This window comes from Neolamprologus brichardi, chromosome 2 (genome assembly GCF_056152115.1).
Source record: "Neolamprologus brichardi isolate AB-2024 chromosome 2, ASM5615211v1, whole genome shotgun sequence".
Lineage (NCBI taxonomy): Eukaryota > Metazoa > Chordata > Actinopteri > Cichliformes > Cichlidae > Neolamprologus > Neolamprologus brichardi.
In genome coordinates, this window is record NC_142105.1 from 5,963,670 (window position 1) to 5,991,574 (window position 27,905).

General features: G+C 37.1%; 1 protein-coding gene across 2 annotated transcripts; it reads left to right on the plus strand.

The window, feature by feature from the left end:
* Nucleotides 1–1,512: 1,512 nt before the first annotated feature.
* Nucleotides 1,513–27,029, plus strand: tapt1a (transmembrane anterior posterior transformation 1a). Of its 2 annotated transcripts, XM_087846615.1 has the most exons (15): nucleotides 1,513–1,733; nucleotides 3,184–3,314; nucleotides 4,965–5,083; nucleotides 6,621–6,653; nucleotides 11,858–12,020; nucleotides 13,112–13,247; nucleotides 13,914–14,011; nucleotides 14,284–14,353; nucleotides 15,291–15,371; nucleotides 16,671–16,780; nucleotides 16,913–16,972; nucleotides 17,097–17,165; nucleotides 17,373–17,449; nucleotides 18,962–19,131; nucleotides 24,224–27,029. In XM_087846615.1, the coding sequence occupies exons 1-15, from the start codon at nucleotides 1,544–1,546 to the stop codon at nucleotides 24,553–24,555; spliced, it is 1,839 nt and encodes a 612-aa protein (XP_087702741.1). In that variant the 5' UTR covers nucleotides 1,513–1,543; the 3' UTR covers nucleotides 24,556–27,029. The 2 variants fall into 2 exon arrangements, with proteins under 2 accessions (XP_087702741.1, XP_006798936.2); XM_006798873.3 differs by lacking the exon at nucleotides 6,621–6,653.
* The last annotated feature ends 876 nt before the right edge of the window (nucleotides 27,030–27,905 follow it).

The window sequence follows — 27,905 nt, forward strand, 5'->3', positions numbered from 1 at the left end:
TATTGTTCATTACCACCCAAAGCAAGGCACACTTCTTCATATTCCCTGTATCCATAATAGGATATAATAGCAGAAAATGACTGTCATCTACCAAAAACACCTTCTTCATGGATTTTCTAATGACCTTTAATGAGCATACTGGGAGATGTCTGCTGCAGAAGTTCAGAATTCAGTGCAGCATAATTTTAAATATTAAGGCTGAACCATGATTATAGATGTCAAATCATTAGAGGGGTCAACTTAAATGCATATGCCTCATACATTCATACATACCTTTGTTAATATTAAGACCCTTAACTACATGGTCATACACTACTTCCTCTTAAAATGCATTCTGGGAAATGTAAGTACATGAATAATACCTGAGGACGAGGTATCTCTAGGTATATAGTATAGAGTTGTTCTTTAATTATAACTGCCGTTAAGGTAAATTGACTGCACAAAGACCACAAGGACATGGACATTCTTTACTTACTCGATGAGCAGTTAAATGCCAGGTATATATTCAAGAAGCGCATGAACGTAGGCGTTATGTATAGCAGCACTGGACATTTAGTCTATTTATTCTGGGATATCCTTTTAGATTTTATTAAAATATTAAAATGTAGATGACCGCACCGGAGTAACGTCAACAAAATATACCTGAATATACTCAGAACGACCTCTAACATGAACTATAACCTCTCGATATACCGTTCGTACCAAACTTGTATATATAAATCAGCGGGAAGACGCCTCAGTACTGTTGTTGGGTAGACTTTAAATTCAAGAAGATTTCATGGAACTTTGGGGACACCAAGTGGAGGATATTGGGTACTGCAAAATACTAAATTAACTTTTCTTTGTTATCGATCTCTATACGACATTACCGTAGAAAGTACATAGCATAATATAATATAACACAATATATTTCCTCTTTCGTAACCAATAATTATATTCACAGGAAAGTCTTTAACAGTATTTCATTTGGTTTATTTCCTAACAGCATATGCGTTTATTTAAGAAAAAGTTGTGATGCCGGGAAAAATATATTTTTAAAAATACCACTATGTGTATGTATACAACAAGTGAATACATTTATGTTCTTTATATAAAGAGTTAATTTATTATTATTATTATTATTATTATTATTATTATTATTATTATTATTATTAGGCTCGTTTTTTCTTCTTATCTTGTTGTTGAAATCAAATAAAAAGCCCCATTAGTGTGACTAGTTGGTCCACAGAAACATACTGGGAAACCATTTTCCAGCCAGGTAATCATTTATTTAAGGCGTTTCCAAAAACTTTATTTTTAAAATCTTGTATTATTATTTTAGAGAACAAATAAGGAAACAAATGGCAGATTTTTGTACATTTTAGATTAAATTAAACGGAGAATCACTGGAAAAGTAAAATGTATAAATATTAATGCCAATAAAAAACATTTTAATAATATGTTTTTAAAAAAATGTTGAAACTACCTTTATCACCGTGACGTCACACATTGTCAGCCACACCGCGATGACGTTGCGCAGGGCGACACGGCGGGCAAAGTAAAGATGGCGGACCAGTCGGGGACCGAGCTGTCAGAGGAGAAAGAAGCCGAAATTGAGCTGAAGAAAAGGCAAAAAATAACATGGGAGGGCTTGCACAAGTCGGGTAAAATCGGCATAACCCCGGATCTGCCAGAAACCCTGGGATTTTACGACATAAGCGCTGTCAGGAGGGAGCAACGGGAGCTGTCAGCAGGTAACTGTCGGGTCGCACTGCTAATAACCGTTAGACGTCTTAAATGTTTCCAACTTATTTGGGGGGGGCTGTGGGCATTAACTCTGATAATGTTGCGGCTTCGTGAATACGACGTTTTAAACAAAAGAGTAGTGTTTAATGTGAGTGAACCTTCGTCTGTAACGACTGTAGTTTGTTAAAGCTATGTCGAAGCTTGTTTACAGTCAGTGCTAGCGTTTGTTTCACATCAACTGAAAAAGGAGAAAATAACATCTCTCGTATTATCTTGGCAGTGCAACTATCTATTTAGTGAGTTTGCATGGCTCCATAACCTTCTTCTGTATCTGCTCTAAGTTTCTCTATACGTTATTTCACACCACCTATTGCATGACCTGTCACAGATCAGGTTCTGTAACCTGTAACCTACTACCTTTGGCTTACAACAATTATTGAAACAAGATTATGTCTGACAATGGCTCCCTGTAAGGCTGTGGCCGGTTTAGTTCAGATCACATGTCTCCTTTGCTGTTTAATTAATGTTGAAATTAAAGTTAAGCAGAGTTGATGAAAACAGATGTTTTATATAGATATCTTTGCCCCAATTGGGAAGCTTTAAACTTTAGTACGTAGAGGGGATTCTAAGAGCTGTAATAGGAAACACCTGACCCCATACATAATAGGACAATATTGAAATTATCTCTTTTAACTACAAGTGTGTGTCTAATTAGGCAAACACAGTTGAACACATACACCGTGGCTTAGATAAAGTGGACACTGATACATTTTCATTGTGACTGTTAACATTATTTATAACAAAAACTGTAGCTGAAAAGAAACCCAAATGTATAAATCATTACTGTTTGCAATTTATGAAGCGTGACATGCCAGACATGTTCTCACAGATAGTGGCATTTAGAGTATAAATCTGACTAAAACTTTTTTAAAAATTCTTTTGTCCAATATTTTGTTCTATACAAAAAACCCTCCAGATTTTTATTGTGATAGCTTGACAGAAATCATGGTGGACATTTTTCACCATTTTTCAATCGTTCTTAGAACAATTGGAAACCTAAATTGTAATTGAACTGCTATTTCATCTAATTGCTCAGTTACAAAAGATTGTAAGTAAACTATTGAATATTTTCTTTGGTAATGATGGAAGTATTACTGTAGTTGGAGCACAAGACTCATTATGCCATAGGCAGATGGTTGTTATTCTTTAAAGAGAGAGAGGCCACAGACACTGTATATCAGCTGTCCAAGCCTGTGCTTAGGTTGCATTAAGTCAAACACTGAAACAACACTTAAAAAGGCCATTAAACCTTCACTTTTTAGTTTTCATCATACAGAGATGCTTCCTCCTCTTTCCTCCACTTTACAGAGTCACCGTTGGAGTTCTCATTGTGTTGACAGCTGTATTTGTTGTGGACAATGGTTTAGTCATAACACTGTTGCTCTCACGTTGTTCCAGATCCATCGTTGACGCGCTTCATTTCCACCGAGCTCACCAGAGGTTACTTCCTGGAGCACAATGAGGCAAAGTACACTGAACGAAGGGAGAGAGTTTACACATGCATGCGTATTCCCAAGGAACTCGAGAAGGTAGTGTATATTAACAGCCCTGAACTTATCTGCCCTCATTTCTCTGCAGCTATCTCCATCTGTCTGCTGTCATTTCCATCAGTACACAGAAAGCATACGATTATTTTACGGTCAGCCCGTAAGCCTGCTTTATTTGGAGACACTTCTTCTTCTGGCTCCTGACTTTGCTACAATTCTGAATCCTCAGTCAGTTTTGCATTGCTCCTGAACTTGCTCTTAGGTTGCCACATTATCGATATGTACATCTCACCTGAGTCCTTCACAGTGAGCTCATTTAGCTTTGATGGTTTTTACATTGTTTTATTTTATTTCTTTTTGAGACCTTATAACTTTGTATGTACAAGAGCTAGCCACATAACCCTTACAAGGCTAAAAAAGACATTGAAGCCGTGTTAACCCTTTTATGAAGTTACAAGGAATAAAATGAATAAATTAATCATATAAAAGTTATTGTGGAAAAGCCAAGGTGATAACGCACATGATCAATAGTGGGTCCTACCTAGAACTCTCCACCATTTGGGTTTAGAGCTGAAAAATCCTCTTGCATGAGAGGTAAAACGCCTTCATGAAACTTAAAGGAAATCCACTCACTTTTTTTCCCAAGGTCTTCTTCCCTGTTCCATTCTGAGACACAGTCCTTAGACTACCCTCACTGAAACCTACACAGATATCAAGAGAAATCATTATAACATATATTCAATGTTGGGAAATATATTAATAATTAATATAGATATTAGGTAGACACAGAAATATCAGAAAATTATGTTGTTTGTTTACAATATGCCTTACTGACTCAGTAGTCACCAGATGGCAGTGTTGAACTTAAAGACTGATTTCTTCTGACACACAGGCTGGACATTATATTGACTTTCTAGGAATCATACATTTTTAACGGCATCTCTAATAAATGTGTATTTCTTCAATATATATGTCATCTAACCTGGTCACAACTAAAGTTTAAATTAATGTGATGCCTATACAGTTACACACAGTCTATTGAGTTCCTCCTCATCTGTAAAGGTCTTTATTATTTGTTTGTTATTGTTATCTGCTGTGTGTCCTTATAATCCCAGACTAACATATCTGTTACTGGCTTGGTTTTCCTGTTGAAGGGAGAGGAACGTGTGTAGCCACAAACTGCCTCAGTGACTGCACTATGTGAAACAGGCTTACTACCTTCAGGGTACCTCAGGAGGCCCCAGGTCAGACAGGATCCACCAATGACAAACAGACCCTCCCACCAGATTCTACCAGTAGTTGTTGCCTTGCTGTTTTCCCTGTTAGAAGTAGGAATAAGATGTCAGATGCATTTAAATGCATTTCTTGTAAAACATTCCTTTGAATATGATGAGGTAATGGCTGTTCATATATTGGAAGCTGTAAAGGTATGTGCCTGTTGCATAATAAAAAGGTTAAGTGTACTTTTTTTTGTCACATATGGTGTTTCTCCTATGTACAATTTCTTCCACTTGTTAAAAGAAAAAAATAGATAAAATCGTACCTTTTTTATGTTCATCATGTTATTGTAATTGATTGATGTCCTTTGTGTACATACTCTCATTCATCTTTTTTTCCTTATGATGATCGATCTCTATGTACCCTACAGACTCATACTTTGATTTGTGGTGGTGTTGTGTGTGACTTTTCCAGCTGATGATCTTCGGCTTCTTCCTGTGTGTGGATGCCTTTCTGTACGTCTTCACCCTACTGCCCCTCAGGGTGCTGCTGGCCCTTCTCCGGCTCTTCACTCTGCCTTGCTGTGGCTTCAGGTAAAATACATTGTTTATATCTGCACACTGAATGAATAAGATGAGATGTGAACACATTAATTATTTCCATTTCTGGGTATATTTGTAAACTTCAAACTATAAGTTTTGTTCTGGCTTCTTAGCGTTAACACTTCTAGGTGTATCTGGCTGTCTTTGTTGTATTTTGTAGCTTTTCAGAGCGTGGTGAAATAAGTATATATGATATGACTCGGATATAGTAATCTGTCCAAATTTTGCTTTTGCTTAAAAAAATAAAGCCGTGATTACTTTTATTAACTACAAAGTTTGGCAAACTAATTCAGATGATTAATTTACCCCCTTCCCTAGGTTGTTTAGAGAGTGAGCCACAGTTTTAGTCTCTTTCTTTTGTCATTTGGTAATATTGCTGACTCACTGTTAATAAGATAAGTGGCATTCTGGAAATAACATTGTAAATATTTTCTGTGTGTACAATGTAGGAAAGAAAATAAGCACTTGTGTTTTTTAGGGTTAGATACATATACAAACATATATTGATCTGATAATGGAAGTTTTGGTCAGATGGTTTTGTTCTGTTAAATGTAAGTTCATACTTTGTCCTGGTGTTTGCTTCTAATGATTCTCGATCTTGAACAGATCCTTTTTTGATGAGTTGTCTTTGAGCTTTACCTTGATATTATTATGGATCTAATCACGTAGTCTTTTATAATACTGACCTGAACTTCAAGTACAGGTTTTGACAGTGTGTTTGTGTTTCCTTTCTTTTAGCATGAACATATTACAGACTGTATATTAAAGAGTTGGTGCCCGAGTGTGAAAAGTGAAGCAGAAGGGCCTTAAACCTGCTTTCTTTCCCGACCTTTCTAAATGAAAGAAGTTGAGTTTTAGAAAAGTGTATGAGAAAACATCCCTTGAGCTAATTTTTTTTGTGATCTCAGACAAGGAAAGGTCATTGCTGTTTTCAAATACCTCTAAGTACAACATGATGTTAAATGTGTTTTTTAAAAAAAAAAGAAGAAGAAGGATAAAGCACAGTGTGCTTTAAGATGGGCTACCTTGTGATGAGTTTATACCCTATAAGTGGGAAATGCCATATGATTTCTCTGTCAGATTAAAATGCCAAAATGCCCAGAATGTCACTAATCTGTATCAGTCTTCCATATACAGTCTGTAGGTCATATGTACTGAGTTACTTTATTAACAGAAACACCTAACACCTGATTTTACCGTCCTACCCACCAATTTTCAGTATTTTCAGAAACTTTCAGAAATTTGTGTCTAAAAATAGGTCTTCCAGAAATCTTGTGGTGTCTGTTCTGCAATTTAATTCCCAAGATTTGTTTTATTGGTGGTAGACCTGCCTTATTTAAAACATTTTTTCTTTTTTATTTACAGATTTAGTAGTTAGCAATTAGTTTATTTGATAATGGTTTCACCACAACAAAATAGAAATTATTGGTTTGTGCCAGTGCTCTGTGTAGCTTTAAGCCAGCTGTCACATTGTTGTGATGTAGTACTTGATAGTATATTGTCTCCCCTTGCCTTCCTCCCCATGCAGGGCACGCACATGCCCCTACTGCAGAAGAAGCAGGTACGCTCCCACAAGGGCATTAAGGATTCATAAACATTATCACTGTCCCCGACATCCATTCATGGATTTTTCATGTCCATCATGTTTGTTAATGTACAGCTTGCCACCACAAATCATGTCCCAGTCTCCAAGGCAAAGCTTCCATGTTGGTCTCTTATATGTTTTTCTTTCTTTTCGTGTTTTTTTGGGGGGTTTTCCCCCCAAACACTGATCCAAAGAATAAGTGTGCATGGAAGTCTTATCCAGCCCCGTCTCATAACAAAATGTGAAATAGTCACAAAAAAGCTATCTGTTTGTGTTCATGGATATGACTTGTCACATTTTTCTTCTTTTTTTTCGTGACAGTTGGCACAACTTGGGCAAAACTAATGTGTTTTAGTAAGAATGATATTTTGTGTCTGTTGCACTGTTGTCCAAACTCTTCCATCATAGATATGACACCACAGGGCTTTAAAAGAAGTGTTCTTTTCTAAATATGAGCAATTTTGGGTTTTTTTTGTTTGTTTTGTAATGCTGAAACATAACCAAGGCATTTTACCAAAGATACATGAAGTAAAAAGCATAACCAAAAATATGTCCTGTGTGTGGGTGTTAAAATTATTCACTCCACCACCATTCAAAGGTAGACTTTGCATTTGAACTTTTTAACCTTTTAAAAATGGTCAATATAAAGTTTGTGTACATTTGAGACCATTGAAAAAGTCATGTTTAGGGACACAAAATGAAAGAATATTAAAATTCATGTCCACAAACATGAATGAGTAAATTACAGGTTGTGACTTTTTCACAAATTGTTGTGAGACTGTGTTCTTGTCACAGTATTGCGTGACCGTGACTACACTAGCTCAAACTGGAAGGCTGCCTGTTTGGAGCAGTTTGGGGCTTATTTTCTTTGCTTTCAGTTGTTATTTTTGGTAGGAAAAAAAGTCAGCTTTTCTAGCAAGGTTCTGTCATAGTGCTCTTCATTTCTGGTCTGTGCTTTTGAATGACTGTTTTAGGCTGATATCTTGTATTGGCACAAAGTGATGGCTATTTTAAATGCAGCGCATAGCTAACTATAAAACATAATAATCATGTGTGTTGTGGAGATAATGCTTGTAGAATAAAGACTATGACAACTACTTGGCGCAGTGTGCTTTACCAGCTGTCTGAAGCAGCTTTGTATCCAGAAAGTATGTTTAGAATAAGAGGAGTATGTGTGGTAAGGGGGTTTCTTTTCTGCTAGCACTTTAATCATATTTTAGAGAGCAGGGTACAACTGTTTTGGATTGGAATAAAGTCTTCAACAATTTATTAAATGCAAAAGTAATGTGCCAAACAAGACAAGATAAATTGTCTTTTAAATTGACTTTTTAAGTGTGAGATTGTGTTGCTTTTATTTTATATAGTTATAAATTAATGCCTGAGGTATTTTGTAGACAAAACAACATTTGGAGTCATTTCCTTTAGTAACTCACTTTGTCTTTTGCAGACAAAGCCAATTATCCAGTTAAGTGGAAAAATGATTAAATTATCATAAACTTTATGTGTGTTTACTCTTCTTACACTCATCTTACACACTTACTATATCTCTAAGCAACTGCATCATCACTGAGCTTTATCTTTTTGGCAGCACATTTTTAACCTGGTGCACAACAGTAAAACTATTCATAATGAAGAATTCAGGATCTCTGACGCTTTTGTTTCTACTCAAACATCTTTTAATGAATGACTTTAGTGTGACCACTGGATGGCTCTATTGCATCAGAGAAGGGGGGAAAAAAAGAACTCATCAGTGCCATAAGTTAATCTCTGGTTTTGCACAGTTGTTTCCGCAACAAATAATATGTTTGAATATCTATTTTTTTGTGTAAACACCCAAGTTCTTCACTGTTGGGACAACCATTGTAGTTTTTGCTTAACAGAAAAAACCACAGCTCTTTATCTTATTTTCTTAGCTTTGTGCTCAGCTGTGCAGTGATTTTAAAAAAGAGATGGAGTCATGATAAAACTGGTTCACATCACATCTTCACAAGCTCAGCTCTTTTTTGTAACACTCATTTTGTAGTCAGCTCCCAGAATAATTCATATTTTTACAACTGTAAATTAGAGGTGGGCGATATAAACCATATACGATATAAACGATATAAATTTGGCCAACGATAGAGATTTTGACTATATTGCTCTATCACGATAGCGCATGTTGATGATGTCATTAAGCTCCGCCTGTTTTGGTCGAAAGCATCGCAGCAGCTAAAACCATTATCATCTGCAAATTATGGCGGGCGACAGTCATAGCAAAGAGATGAAGCACTTTTGAAATATGGGGAAAGCCAAAAACTGCATTTCCTCCACTTCCGTATCATTGATTAATTCAGTGGTTCCCAAACTTTTTTTGCTGGGCCCCCCTTGTTTTACAAGAAAAATGTTCGCGCCCCCCCTCACGCGCGCGCACGCACGCACGCACGAACACATCCTCCAACCACACACACCCATATTTTGCTCCATTGCGGTTTATTTCACACCTCAAACATTTAGTAAACAATTAAGCAAATAATTACAAGTAATCTGCAATAAATTACAGGTAGTAAGAAAATAAACTACTAACTCTTTTACGCTATGTCCACACCTACACGGGTATTTTTGAAAACGCAGCTGTTTCGTCCACACGTAAACGGCGTTTCGAATCACCGAGAATGGAGATTTTTTAAAACTCCTTTTTTGCGTTTACTGGACGAGGAATACAGAGTTCGTCATGCAATGTCAAAGGTATGTGCCTTTTTTCACGTCACGCTGTGTGCACGTTATTGTTTACATGAGATGAATTGCAGAATGGCAGGTAGAGACGAAATACTGTTAATCTGACTATCTGCAGGTTTTACACACTTACATATACATGCAGTTACTGTCCCTCCATTTACAAAGGCAGAGGCGTCACGGTGTAATTATTTTACATGTAGTTGTTTTTTTCTGTGTAATAATATTCAACATTGCTATCAATACATTTTTCAAAAAATCCCTCTGCAAAATGGGTTCAAAAACATAAACAACTGTTGGACGCTGTTTGTCCGTGATTTGAACCGGGGAACAAATTGTGGCAGGATCAGCCTGATGTTATTTGTATCCCACTGTAACTTTACTGTATAAAGAGCTAACATCTCCAAAATGTCAAGAGTAGTTAGTCATTACAACAAGTGTTTGTGAACTACAAATCAAGAATGTGGGATACTGTTTGTCCATGATTTAAACAGCCCAGCGCTGCTCCCAACAAAGGGAAAACCAATCCTGCAAGGAGACCTACCTCAGCACTTGTGCAGGTGAAACCAAAGGGAAGATATGCTTCACCATATTTTCTAGTCTTTGGCTTAGAATGAAGTTGGTTTGGAAACATATTCAGCTATGCTTCATCTCCTGCTTTGCCTTTGTGTGGGCGCCCGTGCTAGCAGTGTCCAAGCGTTGTTTTTGTTTTTTTTTCCCTTTTCATGCCGCGCCCCCCCGCAATGGCTCTGCGCCCCCCCTAGGGGGCGGGCCCCACACTTTGGGAACGTCTGGATTAATTAATGTTGAATTCTCTCGCAGCTGCTCTATTCCCATGTTGTTGCAGTATATTAATAACTAACCTTGTGTTGCGGATGAATAATCTCAGTTGTTCTTCTGACTGAAGTTTGGCCCCTGTATAGCCTCCTGCTATGCGATTGCATTTGTCCCTAAAAAATTTTTTAACAGATTTCTGCACGCCCAAATCGGTTCGAGGTCAGTAAGCACAACCAGAATTCATACATAAGGCACACTCTCGGTTTTTGAGAAAATTAAAGGATTTTAAGTATGCCTTATAGTGTGGAAAATACGTTATACAGAAGAGAAGAATATATCGTGATATATATCGTTACCGCACGTGCTTCAAATTACATCGCGATATTTTAGGCCATATCGCCCAGCCCTACTTTCAATGTCTCCAGCACTGCTATTTCAAAACATGTTCTGTTCATGTGTGATTTTTTTTTTTTTTTTTTTTTTTTTAATTAATCAGCTTCAGCTAAACTAACTGAAGGTAATGATGGGTGTTAGAGTTAACTGTTGTACTGCCATGTCTTGTGAATTTCTTAGTGTAGGTTATAGTAGTTTAGTTGAAGACTATTAAATAGTATTTGTACTGTAAGGTGTATTCCAATAACAACAAAATAACTTCATTACAAGAAAGTCTCGTAATTAAGATCGGTTAAACTATTGGGCTTCATCGTATTTTAAAAGTCAGCACATCAGTGTCCATCTATGGAAACTGCTTCCCTTTGTGAAAAAAATCTAATGAATGCAATGTATTTTTACTGCAGTAGTCAGGGGGAGTTTTGCGCATACAGACCAGTCACAGTTTACATGGAAAATATGCAGGATGTGTTAGAATGAAGCTCTCGGCCGCTCTTCCCAGCTTCCCTCCTCTTAACACACTGCCACTGCCAGCCGTAGATGTTTAGTATTAAAAAAATGCAACTCTGACACACTACTATCACTGCAGTATGTGATGTTGAAGCTTGTTTTTTTTTTTTCACCTTTCATTTACTTGTTCACTATTTTAAACATTTCTGTTCAAAATGCTGCACTAATTTGTCCATAAAGACAGATGTTCAAAGACAAGACTGAACAAAGACAGAACCATATTAAAAAGAGATAAATCTTATGAATAAGATAACTTTAGTATAAAGGAGATACTATCTTTAATATTTCATCATGTACTCTGTGTGTTATCACTCCCGGTTCCCTTTTCCTTTGTAAGGTTTATCTCATTTTGAACAGAAATGAATTCTTGTTCCCTGCCTGTGTTGTTCTAATGTTTCCTCGTGTGAGATTAAAAAAAAGAAAGAAAACAGAGCTCGTCCTGGTAGTGAATTAAATCAGCTGTCTGTGTACTTGGTCTTCACTCAGCTTCTTTGACCACACTGTTTGCTAGAAAAGCTCTTACTGATGGCAAGATTAGAAAAGGGTGTTTTTATGTGTTGATGCTTTAAATGCTTGTATGTCTTCATGTTCACACTTTTCCCCTGGTAAAAAGTGTTTGTATTTGTAAGCATTTGTACCTTTTGGCATTTAACCTTTTTCATGTGTGTATGTTGATATGTCTTAGCATGCCACAGTGCATTTACATACACAGGAATGGTCAAAGCAGTGCACTCTTGTCTCTCAGTATTAATGCCAACACTTTGTCTGTGTGTGTGTGTGGGTGTGGTCAGTGGGTCGCGGCTTCTGCAGCCAGCGCAGGTGTGTGACATGCTGAGAGGCCTGATCCTGGTGCTCTGCTTCTCCATGATGCATTATGTGGATTACTCCATGATGTACCACCTGATCAGAGGACAGTCCGTCATCAAACTCTACATCATCTACAACATGCTCGAGGTAACCCACACTTCACACATTGATGTCTAAAAACTGATGTCAGTTTATACTTTGATCACATGCTCTTATGCAAGGATGCAGCTGTTGCTCCTGCAAAGACATTACATCTGAGACAAACTAGAATTTTAACATTACTTTTTACAGTTTAGTGTGAATACATGTTTCAATTATTAAAACATATAGTCATTAAATACAAACTGTATAGACAGATTTTGTCTTTGTTTACATCTTACTTCTACTTTCCTTGTTTTGCCTCCTTACAACAAATTTTACTTGTAATTTTATTTTCCATCTGTTTTATACGAATAGTCAGTTTGTTTATGCAGCCCGTGTGTTAATACACTGCCAGTTTAGGGAAGTACCCAAGGATTACTACACTAAAGAGTGATGGTCGTGTTACATGATGCATTTTATTACTAATTGTTAGAACTTAAACAGTGTGTACAGCAAGTGGTGGTCTACTTCTTCTGATATCCAGTGTTATTTTCATTTAAGGGCAGCCCATCCCCCTACAAAATAACCCTCCACCCCAAAAAGAAGCCAAAGGGGATATAAATACATAAAAACATTAAAACAAAATTTTTATTTTTCACTTAATTTGTGTGCCCTCATTTCATTTTAGCACAGTGTTTCCCTGAGGTTGACTGCTAGTCAACCTCAGGGAAACACCAGCATACATAATAAAGCTTAGCACTTCTCTGTGGATCATGAGCTTTATGTGGTTTTATAAGACCCTACTAGACCAAAAAATATCTAATGATGGTAATGACAGACAACCATATGAAGCATAAGGACACAGCTGCAAAAATGTTGATCTAATTTGTGTCATAGTGAACATCTGATGAATTTGTGTATCTGTCATATTACAATGCTCTACTTTTGGGGGGAAGTGTAATTATTCTGATTGAAAAGCTTGTTTTAATAAGAGGTATAGTGTTACGTCAGTGAATTTGTTGCTAAAATCATTAGGCCTATACATAAACAATACCTGTTCATACAGATAAGATATTGATATATTATATTAGACATTACTAATGTAACTATTGTTATATTAAGTTAACTTATGATTTCATCCTTCCCTCCACTGTTAGGTTGCAGACCGTCTATTCTCTTCTTTTGGGCAAGACATCCTGGATGCTCTGTACTGGACAGCCACAGAACCCAAAGAACGGAAAAGAGATAATATTGGAGTCATCCCTCACTTTTTCATGGCCGTCTTTTATGTCTGTATCCTTCCTGCTAAAGCGTCATAGCAGCGTTGTGAGAGTTTTGAGGTTTTAAAGTCATCAGTAAAGTACACCAAATTGGATTTTAAGGGATTTTTAGCTTCAGTTTTATTTTTGACAGATGATATGCAGTTATAGTCTCACATAATACTTGTAGTTTTTATTTTTCATTGTGAACTCTTCATTTCCAAGTGCCACTAGAGTGAAATTTTGTTTTGAGTTTTGAGTGACAGACTGGTACTGAAAGGCAACAAAGATTAATTTTAGCTGTAGTCTTGAGGAAGACTGAAGCAAGGGTGTAGACACAGCCTTAACATAATATAATTTTAGCTATAGTTTCCCTAAGTTTCTAACTGTTACATTTAATACATCTGTTGCTTGATGTAAGTTTTCATATGCTGAGATTTGTATTTATTATTTACTAAATAGCCTTCAGTGAAATGACTAGACGTAATGCTGTTCAAGAATATCTCAAAGGGAATGACTGCCAGTTATAGTTGCCAGATGCCAAGTTAAGTGTTGAATGTGTTGTTTCAGGTCAGGGTTGATCTGTTGAAGCACTAGCTTACATTGCTTTTAATTCCTTTTTAATGTGACTGAGTTCAGTGATCATATTGTTTGGTTTAGGTTGATTCGGATGTTGTTTTCCTGATTATCATTTCCTCAGTCCTTCATGCTATCCTCATCATGGTCCAAGCCTCTACCCTGAATGTCGCTTTTAATTCTCACAACAAGTCCCTGCTCACCATCATGATGTCCAACAATGTTAGTACACACACTCACACACACATAGAGTGTTGTATAAAACACAATAGTGTACACCTGAAGTGTTTTTTTGAATTGCAATGAAACACTTATACAAACAGAAAAAAAAAGAATTTGCATGATGGTGTATCCAGAAACATTAAAGCTGGTATATTAGTGATGAAATGTTGTACCTGCAACATGACCGTGATAATTTGTCTTCTGTTTTTATTTTTTGTCATAAAAGTGCTGACTACATTTCTGTCTTTTTTTTTCTTTTCTCTCAAACATAGTTTGTGGAAATCAAAGGAAGTGTGTTCAAGAAATTTGAGAAGAACAATTTATTCCAAATGTCCAACAGTGGTAAGCTATCCAGCGCTTTATCAAAAATGCAGTACATTATTAGTACTATTTTAGAAAAGTACTGGTCTAAAAATACATAAAACATGTATTTTATTGAATTTCTCATCCGCTTTGTCACTGTCAACAATTACACTACAAAAATAATCACCAGTAAGAATGATTTGTTCATAGTAACAGGAAAAGTTTAGAATCCAGACTAAATTATATACTTCGAAGTTCTCTGAAGCTTCTTTAAAACTGAATTATCCCTTGGAAATACTTGTACCAAAGTCAGAATGGTGGCGATAGATAGATAGATAGATAGATAGATAGATAGATAGAAAAATACTGTAGTTAGCTAAATTCATGACATTTCTATTGGATATCTTTAAAAAACTGATGGATGGATTTAAGTTACAGAATTGAATTAATCTTGCTTCATTGGGAAAGTTAATTCATTTTGCATTTTGAAAGAACAGTACAGCCAGTGTATTTGATTAAAAACTTTAGTTCTCTTTTTGTATTCCCAAAGGCACTGTTTTTTATTTTATCTTGATCATTCTTATTGTATTCAGATGACAGGGGAACACAACAACCCAGAATCATCTGCCATTTGTCTCTCTGGTTACTCCATCCCAGTACAATGGCTGGTCATGGAGCTGGGCTCTTGTTACCATAAGATAATTTGTGTGGATAATAGCCAAACCTTTGTAGCCACATTATTAAAATTATAATACAGCGATGCTTATAGGATGTACTGCTGTAGCAAAATCCACTGTAACATGAAAGGCTTTTTGAAAATTCACAGATCTGTCTTGTTGACTCAAGCTGTTTAGATATTGAACTACAGCAGACTGAAGACCATGTGTTCAGCTAAAATGGAGATGCTTATCTATCTAATATTCGTACACAGGTTTCTCCATAGATGGGAGACTATAATAACAATTTTATCCCACAGATATCAAAGAACGGTTCACCAGCTATGTCCTTCTACTCATCGTTTGTCTCAGGAATATGGAGCAGTTCTCCTGGAACCCCGGTAATCATGTTTCCCTCCTTTAAACTATACTTTTATGCGCAAAAGTAAGTTTGTTTTTTTTTTATCATAAATGTCTTTAAAAGTTAAAAAACAACAACAAACAACAACAGGAAAAAAAACAGACTGGGGTCAGTGCTTGCCATGGTAAAAATGTTTACAAAAATCCTGAGCAGCTCCTTTCTTGCTGTTTCAGCTGATACATTGCAACACCTTGGGGAGTTTTCTCCAGTAAACCTCAGTCAATGAGACGGAGCAAAGTGAGGAGTGAGGGCTGGGATATTTCTCTATGACAGCTCTCTGAAAAGTCAGCTCCTCCTGTCAGTCTCAAAGTCAGACACACAGTAGATGACAGATGTGGCTTGTCAGCTGAAATCATAACACTGATTTACTAATACCAGCAGAGCTACTGTTGCTAAAGAGGTATATAAATCACAGAAACCTTCAAACAACATATAATTTGTCAGGTGTGGCTCAGAATGGGCTGAGCTTTTCTCAGTACAACAGCACAATATTTACTGGGCCCTAACGGATAAAGCTTAGCTGTTTTGTACATTAAATGGAAATGCCATTAAGTGAACACCTTTAAAAAAATCATTGTTTCTCTTTGAGTGACAAGCTCAGGCTTAATATTGCTTTAAATACTCAGTTTCACACTTGCTTCTCTTGTTTTTCCTGCTTCGTTGTGTTCATATGGGAGTGTCAAACAGAAGCAAGTTGCCTTAAAGGGAGAGTTTGGTCTTAAAAAGGGAGTTGTTAGAATGTCTTGTTTAGGACAGACTGACTATGAGTATAAGACAAAGATTATTTTGACCTGCTGATCACGCAAAACTAATGTGGTTTAGTGAAACAGTAAAAATATTAAGGTGGCCATCATCTCAATTAATATGAGGATTTGCTGTTTTGGTATTTTCGTATCAATATGAATCAAACGCACTGGAAAATGATCCTTTTATTTTGGTTATGTTTTAGTATTTTCTGTTTAATACCCTATACCATTAACTGAATTAATTAACTTATTTTTGTAATTGCTCCAGTGGCTGCCCAAAGAAAACTTGCAGTGCTGCATATATATTCAGTGAAGGTTTGCAGTAATGTAAATTTTCTTTGGGCAGCCACTAGAGAAACAGATACAATTAGAAGATGACTTAAATCATTTGGCTAATGGTGTAGCGTATTAACATAGAAAATAATAAAACACGACCAAAACAAGGAGAAACATACATATACAAATATTGAAGGATTATTTGATCCTTCCAAAAATTTTGGCTAAAATAATTAACTTTTTTTTCCCCCTCTCAGATCACCTGTGGGTGTTGTTCCCTGACGTTTTTATGGTTGTCACCTCTGAAGTTGCAGTTGATGTCATCAAACACGCCTTTATCACAAAATTCAATGACATCACTGCAGATGTAAGAACTGAACCTGCTGTTCTTTCTTTCAGTCATCACCGTGACTTTGCATGAGAACATGTATGATACTATATGGGATACCTTGCCTTTTTCCTTTTCCTGTACTGTATTATTTTCTTGTCCATTTTCCAGGTGTACAGTGAATATAGAGCCAGTTTGGCTTTTGATCTCGTCAGCAGTCGGCAGAAGAATGTAAGCAACTGCCTCGTTTCAAACATTGCCATCATTATACTTACATAAACAGCGTGGAGCCCACGCAGCTAATCAATTCAGTTTTGTCAAGTGCTGTAATTTATGCTCGTCTGTCACTGTGTAGGCTTGTACTGACTACAGTGACTCAGTGGCCCGGAGGATGGGCTTCATCCCCCTGCCATTGGCTGTTCTGGTAAGAGAGAATGCAGTCTGTTGTTGCTATTCAGGAACTAAATACCAGAATAGAGTTGGTCGTTGGCACGCAAGCAAGTTTCAAAACTCCACAATGTTCTAAAAGTGTTTAATGGTTCTTATTATTGCTAAAATGAAATGTTTCCATTTTGTTTTCAAAATGAATAAATAATTCCATTAATACTGGTGTTTCTGTTTTTTTTAACAGCTCATCAGAGTGGTGATGAGTTCAGTGAGGTTGCAGGGAGCACTATCATACACCTGTGTACTCCTCTTTTATCTTGGGTGAGTTTTTAGAGTTGTGCTGTATTGATTTCTTTTATACATCCTGCAAAATGAGTGAGCTTTTAATCCTTATTATGCCATTTTACCTTACTGAAGATCTTTTTTTGTTGTTGTTGTTTTTTTAAATACATGCAAGTACAGTTGAACCCCAGCTATTTGCAGTTCAGTAATCATGGATTCACCTATTCACCTTTTTCTGTAGGTGTAAACACAGCAAAATATCAATCAAATGTATTTGTTTTCTTAAAAAAGAACATTCTCCAAACAGTATGCAAATTTCAAATACAAAGCCTCCAGAAAATTAAAATATAGGCAATTATAAGCGTTTTTAGATGGGGTCTCAAGTTTTTGCAGATTTGAGATATTCGCGGGCTGTTGTGGTCCCGAACCCCCACGAATACCAGGGCTCGACTGTAATTTAATCTGACCATGAAAAGTATCTTTAGGAAAGATTGATGACTGAAACTGGTCTTTGTGATACCCCCTTCTGTTTAGTAAACTAAATGCTTAATCCACTTAACATGACATTTTTTTTTAAGTCAGTAAACACTAAAATATTGGGATACTTTAATTTACTTATAGTGTGCTAGATATGCAGAGAACCTCACACAAACATCGTCACATGGTAAAGGTAAAAACATGGTTGCGTGGTCTCGTGGATGCACACTCACCCATGCAGGCACTGTCATAAACACACATTCATATTCAGAGACACACACAGTTACATAAGCATTAACATTGTGCTCTCACATCCACGCTGTGCTGAGTTGCTGATAGCCTTGCTCATTCTCATTTGCCGGATCCCATTGGGGCACGTACCATTGAAGAGTTTCCCTTAGGGTGAAGAATACAATGTTGTCATCTCTAGTGCCATCTCTGGCCTCCCCTATCCTCCGATTTAAAAATAGCCCTAGCTTGAACAGACCGCTGTGCCTTGGCAAAGATTCAGCTGCGCTGACACGCTCTGTCACAGCAAGGAGTGGTCCACAGACCCAAATGTGTCTGTCTCTCACTCATCACAGTACCAGACTCTCGGCCTTATAGCAAAGCCCACAAACACAGAAAGACAGTGCACACTAACATCCTGGCGTAGTGGTGGGATGTGAACCCTGGCGATTGAAGCCAGATGGTAAGAGATTCATTATAGCTGTGCCCTAGTTCAGGATAGCATTGTGATAAAATTTCAGCACTAAATAAAACAAAGAAAGATTCAAAAAGCTATTATATGAATGGTAATTTGCATTAGAAGGCTGTGTTTTGATCAAAATGTAGACGCCTAATGTATTTATTATTTAATTTAGCCCGCAGACTGGAAAAAACTACAAAGCTTTAATATGTTTAAAATTAAAGCTGATTTAAAATTATGGCATCACTTTAAGTTAGAGTAAGTTTTTTTTAATAGACTTTCATCTGTCCAGACTAGCTTTATGGTACATTTAAAGCTCTGTAATACTACCTGAAAAACAGGAAAAAATGTCTTTTTCTAATCAAATATCCCCTTTCCCTTTGTAGACTGGTAACACTGAAAGTGTTGAACAGTATTGTACTCCTGGGGAAATCATGTGTCTATGTCAAGAGAGCCAAAATGGAGGACAAACTGTTTGAGAGGCCCTCGACTGCACCATCCTCCTCTGCCAAGAGCCCTAGCAAAGCTGACCCAGCCAGGTGCCGCACACCTTCAGGTAAAGAAAAACCCCCTCAAAAGATTAAGATGAGAAAAAACCTTGGTTATAATAAAAATCCCAGTTATGTTATGGATTAATATTTTGTAAAAGCTATTATTTACACCCACAAGGATCCATAGGTTTCAGTCCCCATGGCATTTATGACTACAACACTAATTATCTCGAACGGATTCAGCATGACTCATGAAACATTTGCATGCCAGAGAAATGTGAAAAGTCAAACAGAAAACTGTTTTTGTGTGAGTGGTTGTTTTTAAAGATGAATTTAATAGATAATTGTAAATTACACATAAAAGCAATTACATTTTATATCTATAAATGTGATGCTTTCTAAACAAGATGATATCAGCTGTGACCTCAAGCGTAGAGCATGTCACCAGTAGCTTAACCAGTCCGTAATAAATTATAATCAAACATTCAGAGCAAAGAAACCCAGAGTTTGACCTTGTCTAATGGTCAGTGCTACCAGTCATTTTACGTAATTATACATTCACCTCAGCTTGATTATACTCACTTTTACTAATTACACTGTATCTATCAGGTCTCCACCAGTCAAGTACATGCAGAAAATGAAGCACTGACATAAATTATTAATATTTAAATAGCTACGGTACAAATATATCATAAGTATTTATTTGGAATTACATACACACCACCTTTGAACAAAAAACTTTTGGTTGAAACTTTTGTGGTATTTTGAAGTCTGAATCTTATTTTAGAGATATGAAAAATGCTGCGACCTGAGAGGGTGTTGTTTGGCTGGCAGGAATAGATATCTTGTAAATGAGACGTCCTGGGATTTAATTTTGTTGATGAATGTTTCGTATTGCTCTTTCTCCTACACAGTTGTTCTCTTTCTTCCTTCCTTTCTTTTGTTTTGTTCAGCAATAGAAACCTGTAATGGTTTTCAAAAGAAAACAATGTTTTATTACTCTTTATGTCTCAGACTACCATTCAGAATAGCAATTTACATATTTGTTGAAGTGATGCTAGATATTGCTTTCAGTCTCATGCAATTTCTAAAGTCTTACCAAATGGGCCCTCCACCTAACAGAGTTACGTTGATCTTTTTAGGTATCTAGTTGGCACTTAAATGTAAATGTTGGACATTTAGCTGACATTTAGGTCCAGACAAATGTGGCAACAGGTAAAGCCCCGGCTCAGCTTCAGACATTTAGTGGAAACATGCAGAAAGTGGGGATCCTTGAAACCTTGATTTGATTTGATTTTTTTGGGTCAGGTAAGTCTTTTCAAGATTACAGGTTAGCACTTGATTAATTCCCTCAGCATTTAAAAAAAACAACTCTGTGATCCCAAAACTATTTTGCGGAGCAAAAAAAAAAAAAATCAAACAGTATACATAATGTTTTATCTACTTCCTTTTGTTTCCTTGATGCTTATTTCCAGAGCTGCAATGAATTGATATTGGTTATTGTGTAACCAGGTACATTATGCTGTTAATTACAAAATGAATCTGTTATGCCTGGAGATGTTTTTGTCATGCAGTTAATAACTACTAATGCAACATTTGATTTGTTACAGTATAGAACTTCGACCTTTTGATTAGTTGCTGAATTTAATTTGTCTGGGCTCAAAAACATACATTTATCAAATGTGTTTTGTTATTGAACTTATTGAACAAATTCTTCATTTGACTTCTATATTTGATAGAATGGACATAGGTGGGCACAGTATTCTCTGGTAAATTATACAGACACTACACTTAATGTAGTAAAACGTACAACGTTGCAGTGTTCTGTCATAGCACTTTGTACTGGATCTTCATCTTATGTCATATTCTAAGAAAAAGACTATTCAACAAAAAAGTACACAAACCCTTCTCTGTATTCTGATATTTACACATGAATTTCCTCAAAACAGTTTAGTTCATAGTCTGACATAGACTTTCACTGGTCCCGCACCTACGTTTGATGAAACAGATTTGGAGGTGACACTATCTCCCTGTCATCCTCAGCCAAATCCCTGCAGATCTTTTCTCCCGTGTGTGCCTCAGACCTGCCTGCTGTGCTGAGGCAGGAGCTTTAAAATGACAAAGATCCTGATGGTGCATCATGTCATGGAACATCAAAAGCGTTCATGTTTCAAATGAATCTGGTTTCTCACAGAGCTCCAGCAACATGGCTTACAGCTTCACGCTCCAGCATGCAGAGTATAATAATAAATGCTTTGAGGTTGTGGGAGGCTAATGCAAGTCTCTTTATGCTTCCTTCATATTTAGCTTTTGGGATTTGAACCGTCGACCTTAAATACCATGCTCACTTTTCTGACATTAAACTACTTTGGTGGGCGCCTCAAGCTTTACCTGCTGCTCAACTGGACTCACTGCACTATGTCTTTGTCTTTGCAATGCTCTGCCTTCAAATAATACGAAGATCTGCCATCTGTCTATACTGCATGTTTTTGTCCAAAGGGGAGAAATGTGTAATGAGCGGTTTCACAGTAGCCATTTCAAGCCAGATGGTGGTTAACTTTTATTAAAGCTCACATATCTCCAGAGAAATGGAGAAAGCTGCAATGTGTGACTCAAATAACAGATCTATAGATATTTTGTAGCCCCTTCGACTATACCTGGAAAAATTAGTTAGGAAGTTAATATAAAAATTATATAATGGGATATTTAATAACAACAGACATCATCTGTCTGTCTGTACACAATACACAAGAAGCGCTAATTTAGCGCTTGATTTTTTTTTGTTACATATCCTTGTAATGTAAAAGCTAGTGAAACCCATATCTGGTTCCTTAGCAGCTAAATGACATTGACAAAATTGACATGAGCATCTGGCCTGGTTGCTTTATAGTGGAAGACAGCTTAAGGCTAGCATGCTATGATTTCGTTCCTGCTCTCTGCCATTGATTATAAGGAGTTGAGGCTATTAGTGTGACTGTTGACCTGTCCAGACTGTAGCCTCCTATCAACCAGTTTCTAGGATAAACCACAGCCCACCTGGGGTGGCTGGGTTTACTGGCTTCCCCAGTCTGCATGCCAAATATCCTTGGGCAAGATACTAACCCCAAGTTGCTCTCTGATGCACTCATCGGAGTGTGAATGTGTGTGAATGTTTATTAGTTTGCACTTGAGTTTAGAAGTGCTTGTATGAGTGGGTGTGAGTGGGTGAATGAGGCATGTTATATACAGTGCTTTGAGTACTCCGGGAGAGTAGAAAAGCGCTATATAAGAATCAGTCGATTGAATTGAACCTGTGACCATAATTTGGATAAGTGAAGTGGTTAAGGAGATGAGAGGATGGCTATCAACTGATACTGTATTTTTTTTTTCTTTGTTTGTTGCAGAGTGATTTTTGTCATCAGGGTAACTGATAGTTTCGATTTTTCCCTCTTCGGTGTAGAATCTGAACTTCTTTTACATATTTCCTCAGCATCATTGGCAAGTTTTGTGTTAATGAGGGACACAAGAATAACTGAGTGTACAACTACAGCAGCAGAGCATTCATTACATCATGTTTTGAGGTAGACGACTCTGCCTGATCAGTTTATCAATATTTTGCTAATAAGAAAATGCTTCTAAAAGTATTTGAACAAGCACTTTTTTAAATACATTTATAGTTTTTATTGCCTGTCTGATACAATAGTTTGCTTTGCTTTTCCTAGGTTTCAGTTCAGGATTCTTTGAGTGTCATGTTTCTCTTATAACAGCTGTGATTATGCAAATGATGACTGTTTCATTCATATAGTTTAAATATATAATTTTTTTCCTCAGTTCAAATCAAAAAATATCATTGATGCTGTCAGGTTTAGTTAAAAAAATTTGAACTGCCACACAATAGAGAAGTTGTGAAAATGAGGAGCTTTGATTGGTCAGAGTCCACCTTTTCTGTCATGGGAAGAAGTTAAGACTCTCAAATATGTGATATTCACCACCTAATAAAACAGCAGTACTGTGAAGCCTGACCCCATCAGAATAAATGAAATGGTGAAGGTTAGAAAGGGTGTGCACACCACTGACAGGTATGCCTCATTTATATTCTTCACTGATTTAATGCTAAATTATTTAGGTAGAACCGAACGTGGAATTTTCCTATATTCTGTTTGCCTAAAACATTTGCATTCTTTTAATTTGTTTTGGGGTTTTTTTTTTGTTTTTGTTTTTTTTTTTTTTTTCATGGCTTTTATCATGGTTGATGTAGTGCGTGTCTAACCTACACAGTCCATTTGCTCAGTGTGTTGTAGTTTTCTCTCTAGTTAAATGTCTATTCATCTCTGTCTACAGAAAGAACCAAAAGTTTGCTGTAGTCAGATAGCCCGGGGCGAGCCAGTCGTCTCTGTGGACAGTCTTCTTGCTCAATTCTCTCTGATATGATGAATTATTCTGTTTAATTGATTTTCCTAAAGTAACTGTGCTCTGCTCTCAAAGTGAAAAGCCTTTGCAGTGTTTCTCTAAACATAATAAAGTGAATTGTGATGAGGTCCAGCTGTGCTGGTGTATGTTTTACATCAGCATCTTTTTCTGGCTGTTTTCTCTCCTGCTGTGTTGAAACTGGTTTGTCCAGTTATTAAGATTAATCCCACTCTCATGTCCGTGCAGATGCAGTCGACCTCCACCCGCCTACCTGTTCGATTTTAGAATCAGAATTAATAAAGTATTGTGATTCTGAAACTGAACTAGTAGGCGGGTGGAGGTTGACTGCATCTCCACGGATATGACGGTGGGATTAATCTTAATAACTGGCAAAACCAGTGGAATTATGTCTTTTAAATGTTAAGCTTGTCTACACAGACATTGATCAGTTTTCACTTGCCTCACACTTGTTTGATGAAAGGGACATGCTTGAATAAATCTAGCAGTCTACTCTGTACAGCTTACATTTTGCCTGCACTGTGGGTGTGAAGATTTGTTTACTTGTGTTTTACTCAACTTCCTACAGTGATTGTACTGCACAGAGCACTGTTCCTAAGCTCACACGTAGACATGGCTGCGGGATTGAAGCTGCTGGGTCGGCTCTTTGTTAAAGCCAGACTTTGTGGCAAATTACCTATGCATAAAATGAACCCATCTACATGGTATTTGTTTTGTCATTAAATGTGTTTTTAAATTTGTTCCTCACAGGTGAATCGAAGGTGGTGCAGATCCCTGCCACTCCCTGCAGCCCAACGTCCTCTTCCATCTCGTCTGTGACCACTCAGCCTGTCCCTAGGACTGATTTGTTTCCTCCACCATTTACCTATGCCTCACCTGCTAAACCAGCTAGCCGTCCACCTAGTCCACCACCTGATGCTGATGCTGAACAACTTCCATCCATGCTCTTAAAGGAAGATGACGAGGATGAGGATGAGGAGGAGGAGGAGGCACAGCTGCCCTCTGAAACAAAGCACAAGACCTCCAAAAAAGACCTCCTTGAGATTGACCGATTCACAATCTGTGGAAACCGCATTGACTGATCAGCCTCCAAGCAGCCACTGATGTAGCGACTAACCACTCAGGAAAGACGGAGACCAATGGCCTCCCAGCCTGGCTCTCCTGGCCAACAGCAGCAGAACGCTGAGTACTTATAAAAGTCAGTGACATTACAGTAAATTATTGTAAAAAAAAAAGAAGAAAGAAAAAGTCAGACAATCCTGCTGCTGTTGAAAGCTAAAGTCGAGAAGTTTCACAGGGAAAACTTCACCTGGCTGATAAAACAGAAGAGGACAGAAAGTGAGAGTGTTGCAGCCGAGTTGTCAGGATGAACTGGCATATGTCAGAGCGTGTGTGTGTGTGTGTGTGCGCGTGTGTGCACGATTTAGGATCAGGGTTGGGGTGCGAGAGTGTGTGCGAGTGAGCATATGTGTAAGTGTGATGGCACTCTAGCACTTCCTGTATGAGCAGCAGTGGAACCAGAAGGAGAGAAGTTTCTCAGTTCGCTCAGCAGCCAGAAAAAACTTCCAAACTCTGACATCAAAAGTGACACTTGACTGATGAGAATTTGCTTTTTTCCACCAGAAAACAAGTGTTGGGGTTTATTTTAAGTACTAAGTACTAAACAGTCAACATATGAAATTTTGCAAGAAAACAAAAACAGAGGTTATTTAAAACATCTGAGCTAAGAAATGTAGCTCTGTTATTATATGGCAGTTTGCAACCCAAGGATCACAAAATTCTCATCTCTTTTTTACATTGTGGTTGTCTAGAAAATATTCAGATGAACTTAAAAAGCAGAGCAGAAAAAACTGGAGTCAAAACGGAATAATGAAGGGTTTTTAATCAGACCTTGTTTTGATTTAAGAGATCACATGACTGAAAGGTTAGGAAACATGGCTCTGAACGGTCGCACACTGTCGATATTGGAGATCTGTTGATTAAAGTCCGTACCTCAGTGAAGCTGGTTCAAATTTTTCAATCCAGTATGAGTTACAGGTGTTGCAAACACAGCTAAAAACAGTGATTATTTTTTAGATTGGAGCCTTAAAAAATTCATTTACACAGCCATTAGGTAAAGACATTTGCAGCCATCCTGCGCCTTCGCCAACTCAACAGCCTTTCATTAAACGACCCAGTCAGCGTACAGTATTAGCCAAAGCAGTTAATGACTGCTGACTCTAAATGTGCTTCATCTACCACCCACTTACATAGCCAGTCATAGAGCAGAAGTCCATTTAAAATGATGGAAAAAGTGCATTTGTATGTCATAGCCCATTATAATCTTGATTTTCCAGTCACTTAGTTTAAGGCAGTTTACACGCAGCTATCTGTTAAATGGACATAATCAATGGGAAGAGTTATCATTTGGTGGGGCGACTCAAATTGGAGCATAATTTTTTGATGAATGCTATTTAATCTGTAATTACTTTTGAATGCACTGATGGGCCGTATTGCCTTTAAATACGGTCATGTTTCTCATTCGACTCTAGTGATGCTCTAATGTTTACATCTTAGGATAATAGAAGCAATATTTACACAATAAAATGCCTTTTTTGCGTGTGTGTTTTAAGACGGTTTTTTGTTTTTTTTGACTGACCTTGCAGAGTTGTTCGCTATGATTTCTTTTTTTTTTTGTAAATTGTGTGAATCATCTAAAAGTAAAAACTCCTTAAAGAGACCAGGAATGTCATCAAGTTTTAATTTGACACCCATTTGTGTAATTTAGTTTAAACATAATATATTTTTTGTAACTTTATTAGAAGTTTATGATTCAAATTCGTGCCAAATCTTTCAGTAACTTTTGTTTCATCTGATCTGAATTGTAAAATTACGGCAATATATCACTGAGCACTTTCTTGTTTCCTCCATGTTTACAAAGTTGATCTTAGCATTTTGATTGACAGCAGCTAATCAAAAGTGGCAGAGTTAGACAAACCTTTCACTCACACTAATTATTTTATAATCATCAGATTAAAAACTCAGGTCACTTGTGTCCACGTTCCACTTTTTTGACGCACTCTGCCCATCGCTTCTTTTATTTGGGGGTGTAAAAACAAGTACCTTTTTGGTTGTAAAATACTTAACAGTGATATATTTAATGTTATTTTGGCAAAGAAAGCTTGTTTTTTGTTTTTTTAAACAGAAGGTGTATATAGTGTTTACATGTATCAGCATCTGTTTGATTGTATTTTGGAGAAGCGTTTCTTTATTGTAATAAGGACGATCTATTTTTGGAGCTGCCTGATGGAGCTGGTTCAGTCTTCACTGTACACCGAGTTGGTGCTGATGTTCCAGGTGTGCAGTGGAGATTTGACCGAACCTCAACTGGGCCCAGCTGAGCACACCTGAGCTTAACTGGGTTAATGGATATAGAAGCACTGTAGAAGTGCTCTTATACAAGCTGCGATGGTCCAGTACACTGCCTGCTTTGTTTCCTCAGTTTGATTCCATATTTAATTCCTACCTTGATATTGTATGAACTTGCCCATTTGGAGTAATAAAGTTGATTTCGTAAGTGTGCTGTTTTATTGTAGCTACATGCAGAGCTAAAGCATTCTGGGTTGTGTTTTTGAGGGTATTCTCATATTTATGATTTCAACGTCGAATGTATTTTGAAAAAGTTCACTTTCGAACCTCAAATTATTTGCTTTTTAACTCAAGTTCATGACTGAAAATCAGAATTATTCAAACTTCAAGTCTGAAACTATGTTTTAAAGTTCACTTTGAGTATGCGCAAGCTTATTTTACTTACACAAATGCAGCATCTTACCAAACGTTTTGCATTAAATTATATGATAATGCTTGTTATCTAATGATCCATCATTTCAGATGATCCTGACCTGTATCACTCGCTCTCTGTGATACACTCGAACTCTGGATGAACATTGGGAACTGGATCTTGAGTTGGGATTTGGTTGGGAAAGGTTCTTACAGCTCTATGAATGAAATCATAGAAACTGCTTTGCTTGCAGGACAGTTGAGCAAACTTTTTGCTGACGGATACCAGTGGTGTGATAAGGATGCAGGCTCCAGAAAGATGCAGGCCTACAGTGCTTCCAGAATTATAAGGAGAAAATAAACTGATGTCACTGAGTGAATGTTTTTAATTTAGCCATTTAAAGAACCACTCATCAGTGGCTTTAGCTTTCAGAGTACAAAGTCAGATTAGGATTTCCTTTTTTTTTGTTGATGACAGGAAGCATCAAGGTGCTTCTTTTTTCCCCCCGTCAAACTTCCTGTAAGCTTTATCCATGAACCCTGCCTGACCTGATACTGGGCTGCACAGTACCTGAGTACCTGTTCAGAAGTGAAGGACAGGCAGAGTAAATCTGCAACAGACATTCTTAGAGGGCTAAGCTCCTTACACTGCTGAGAACTGAGACGAGCTTCA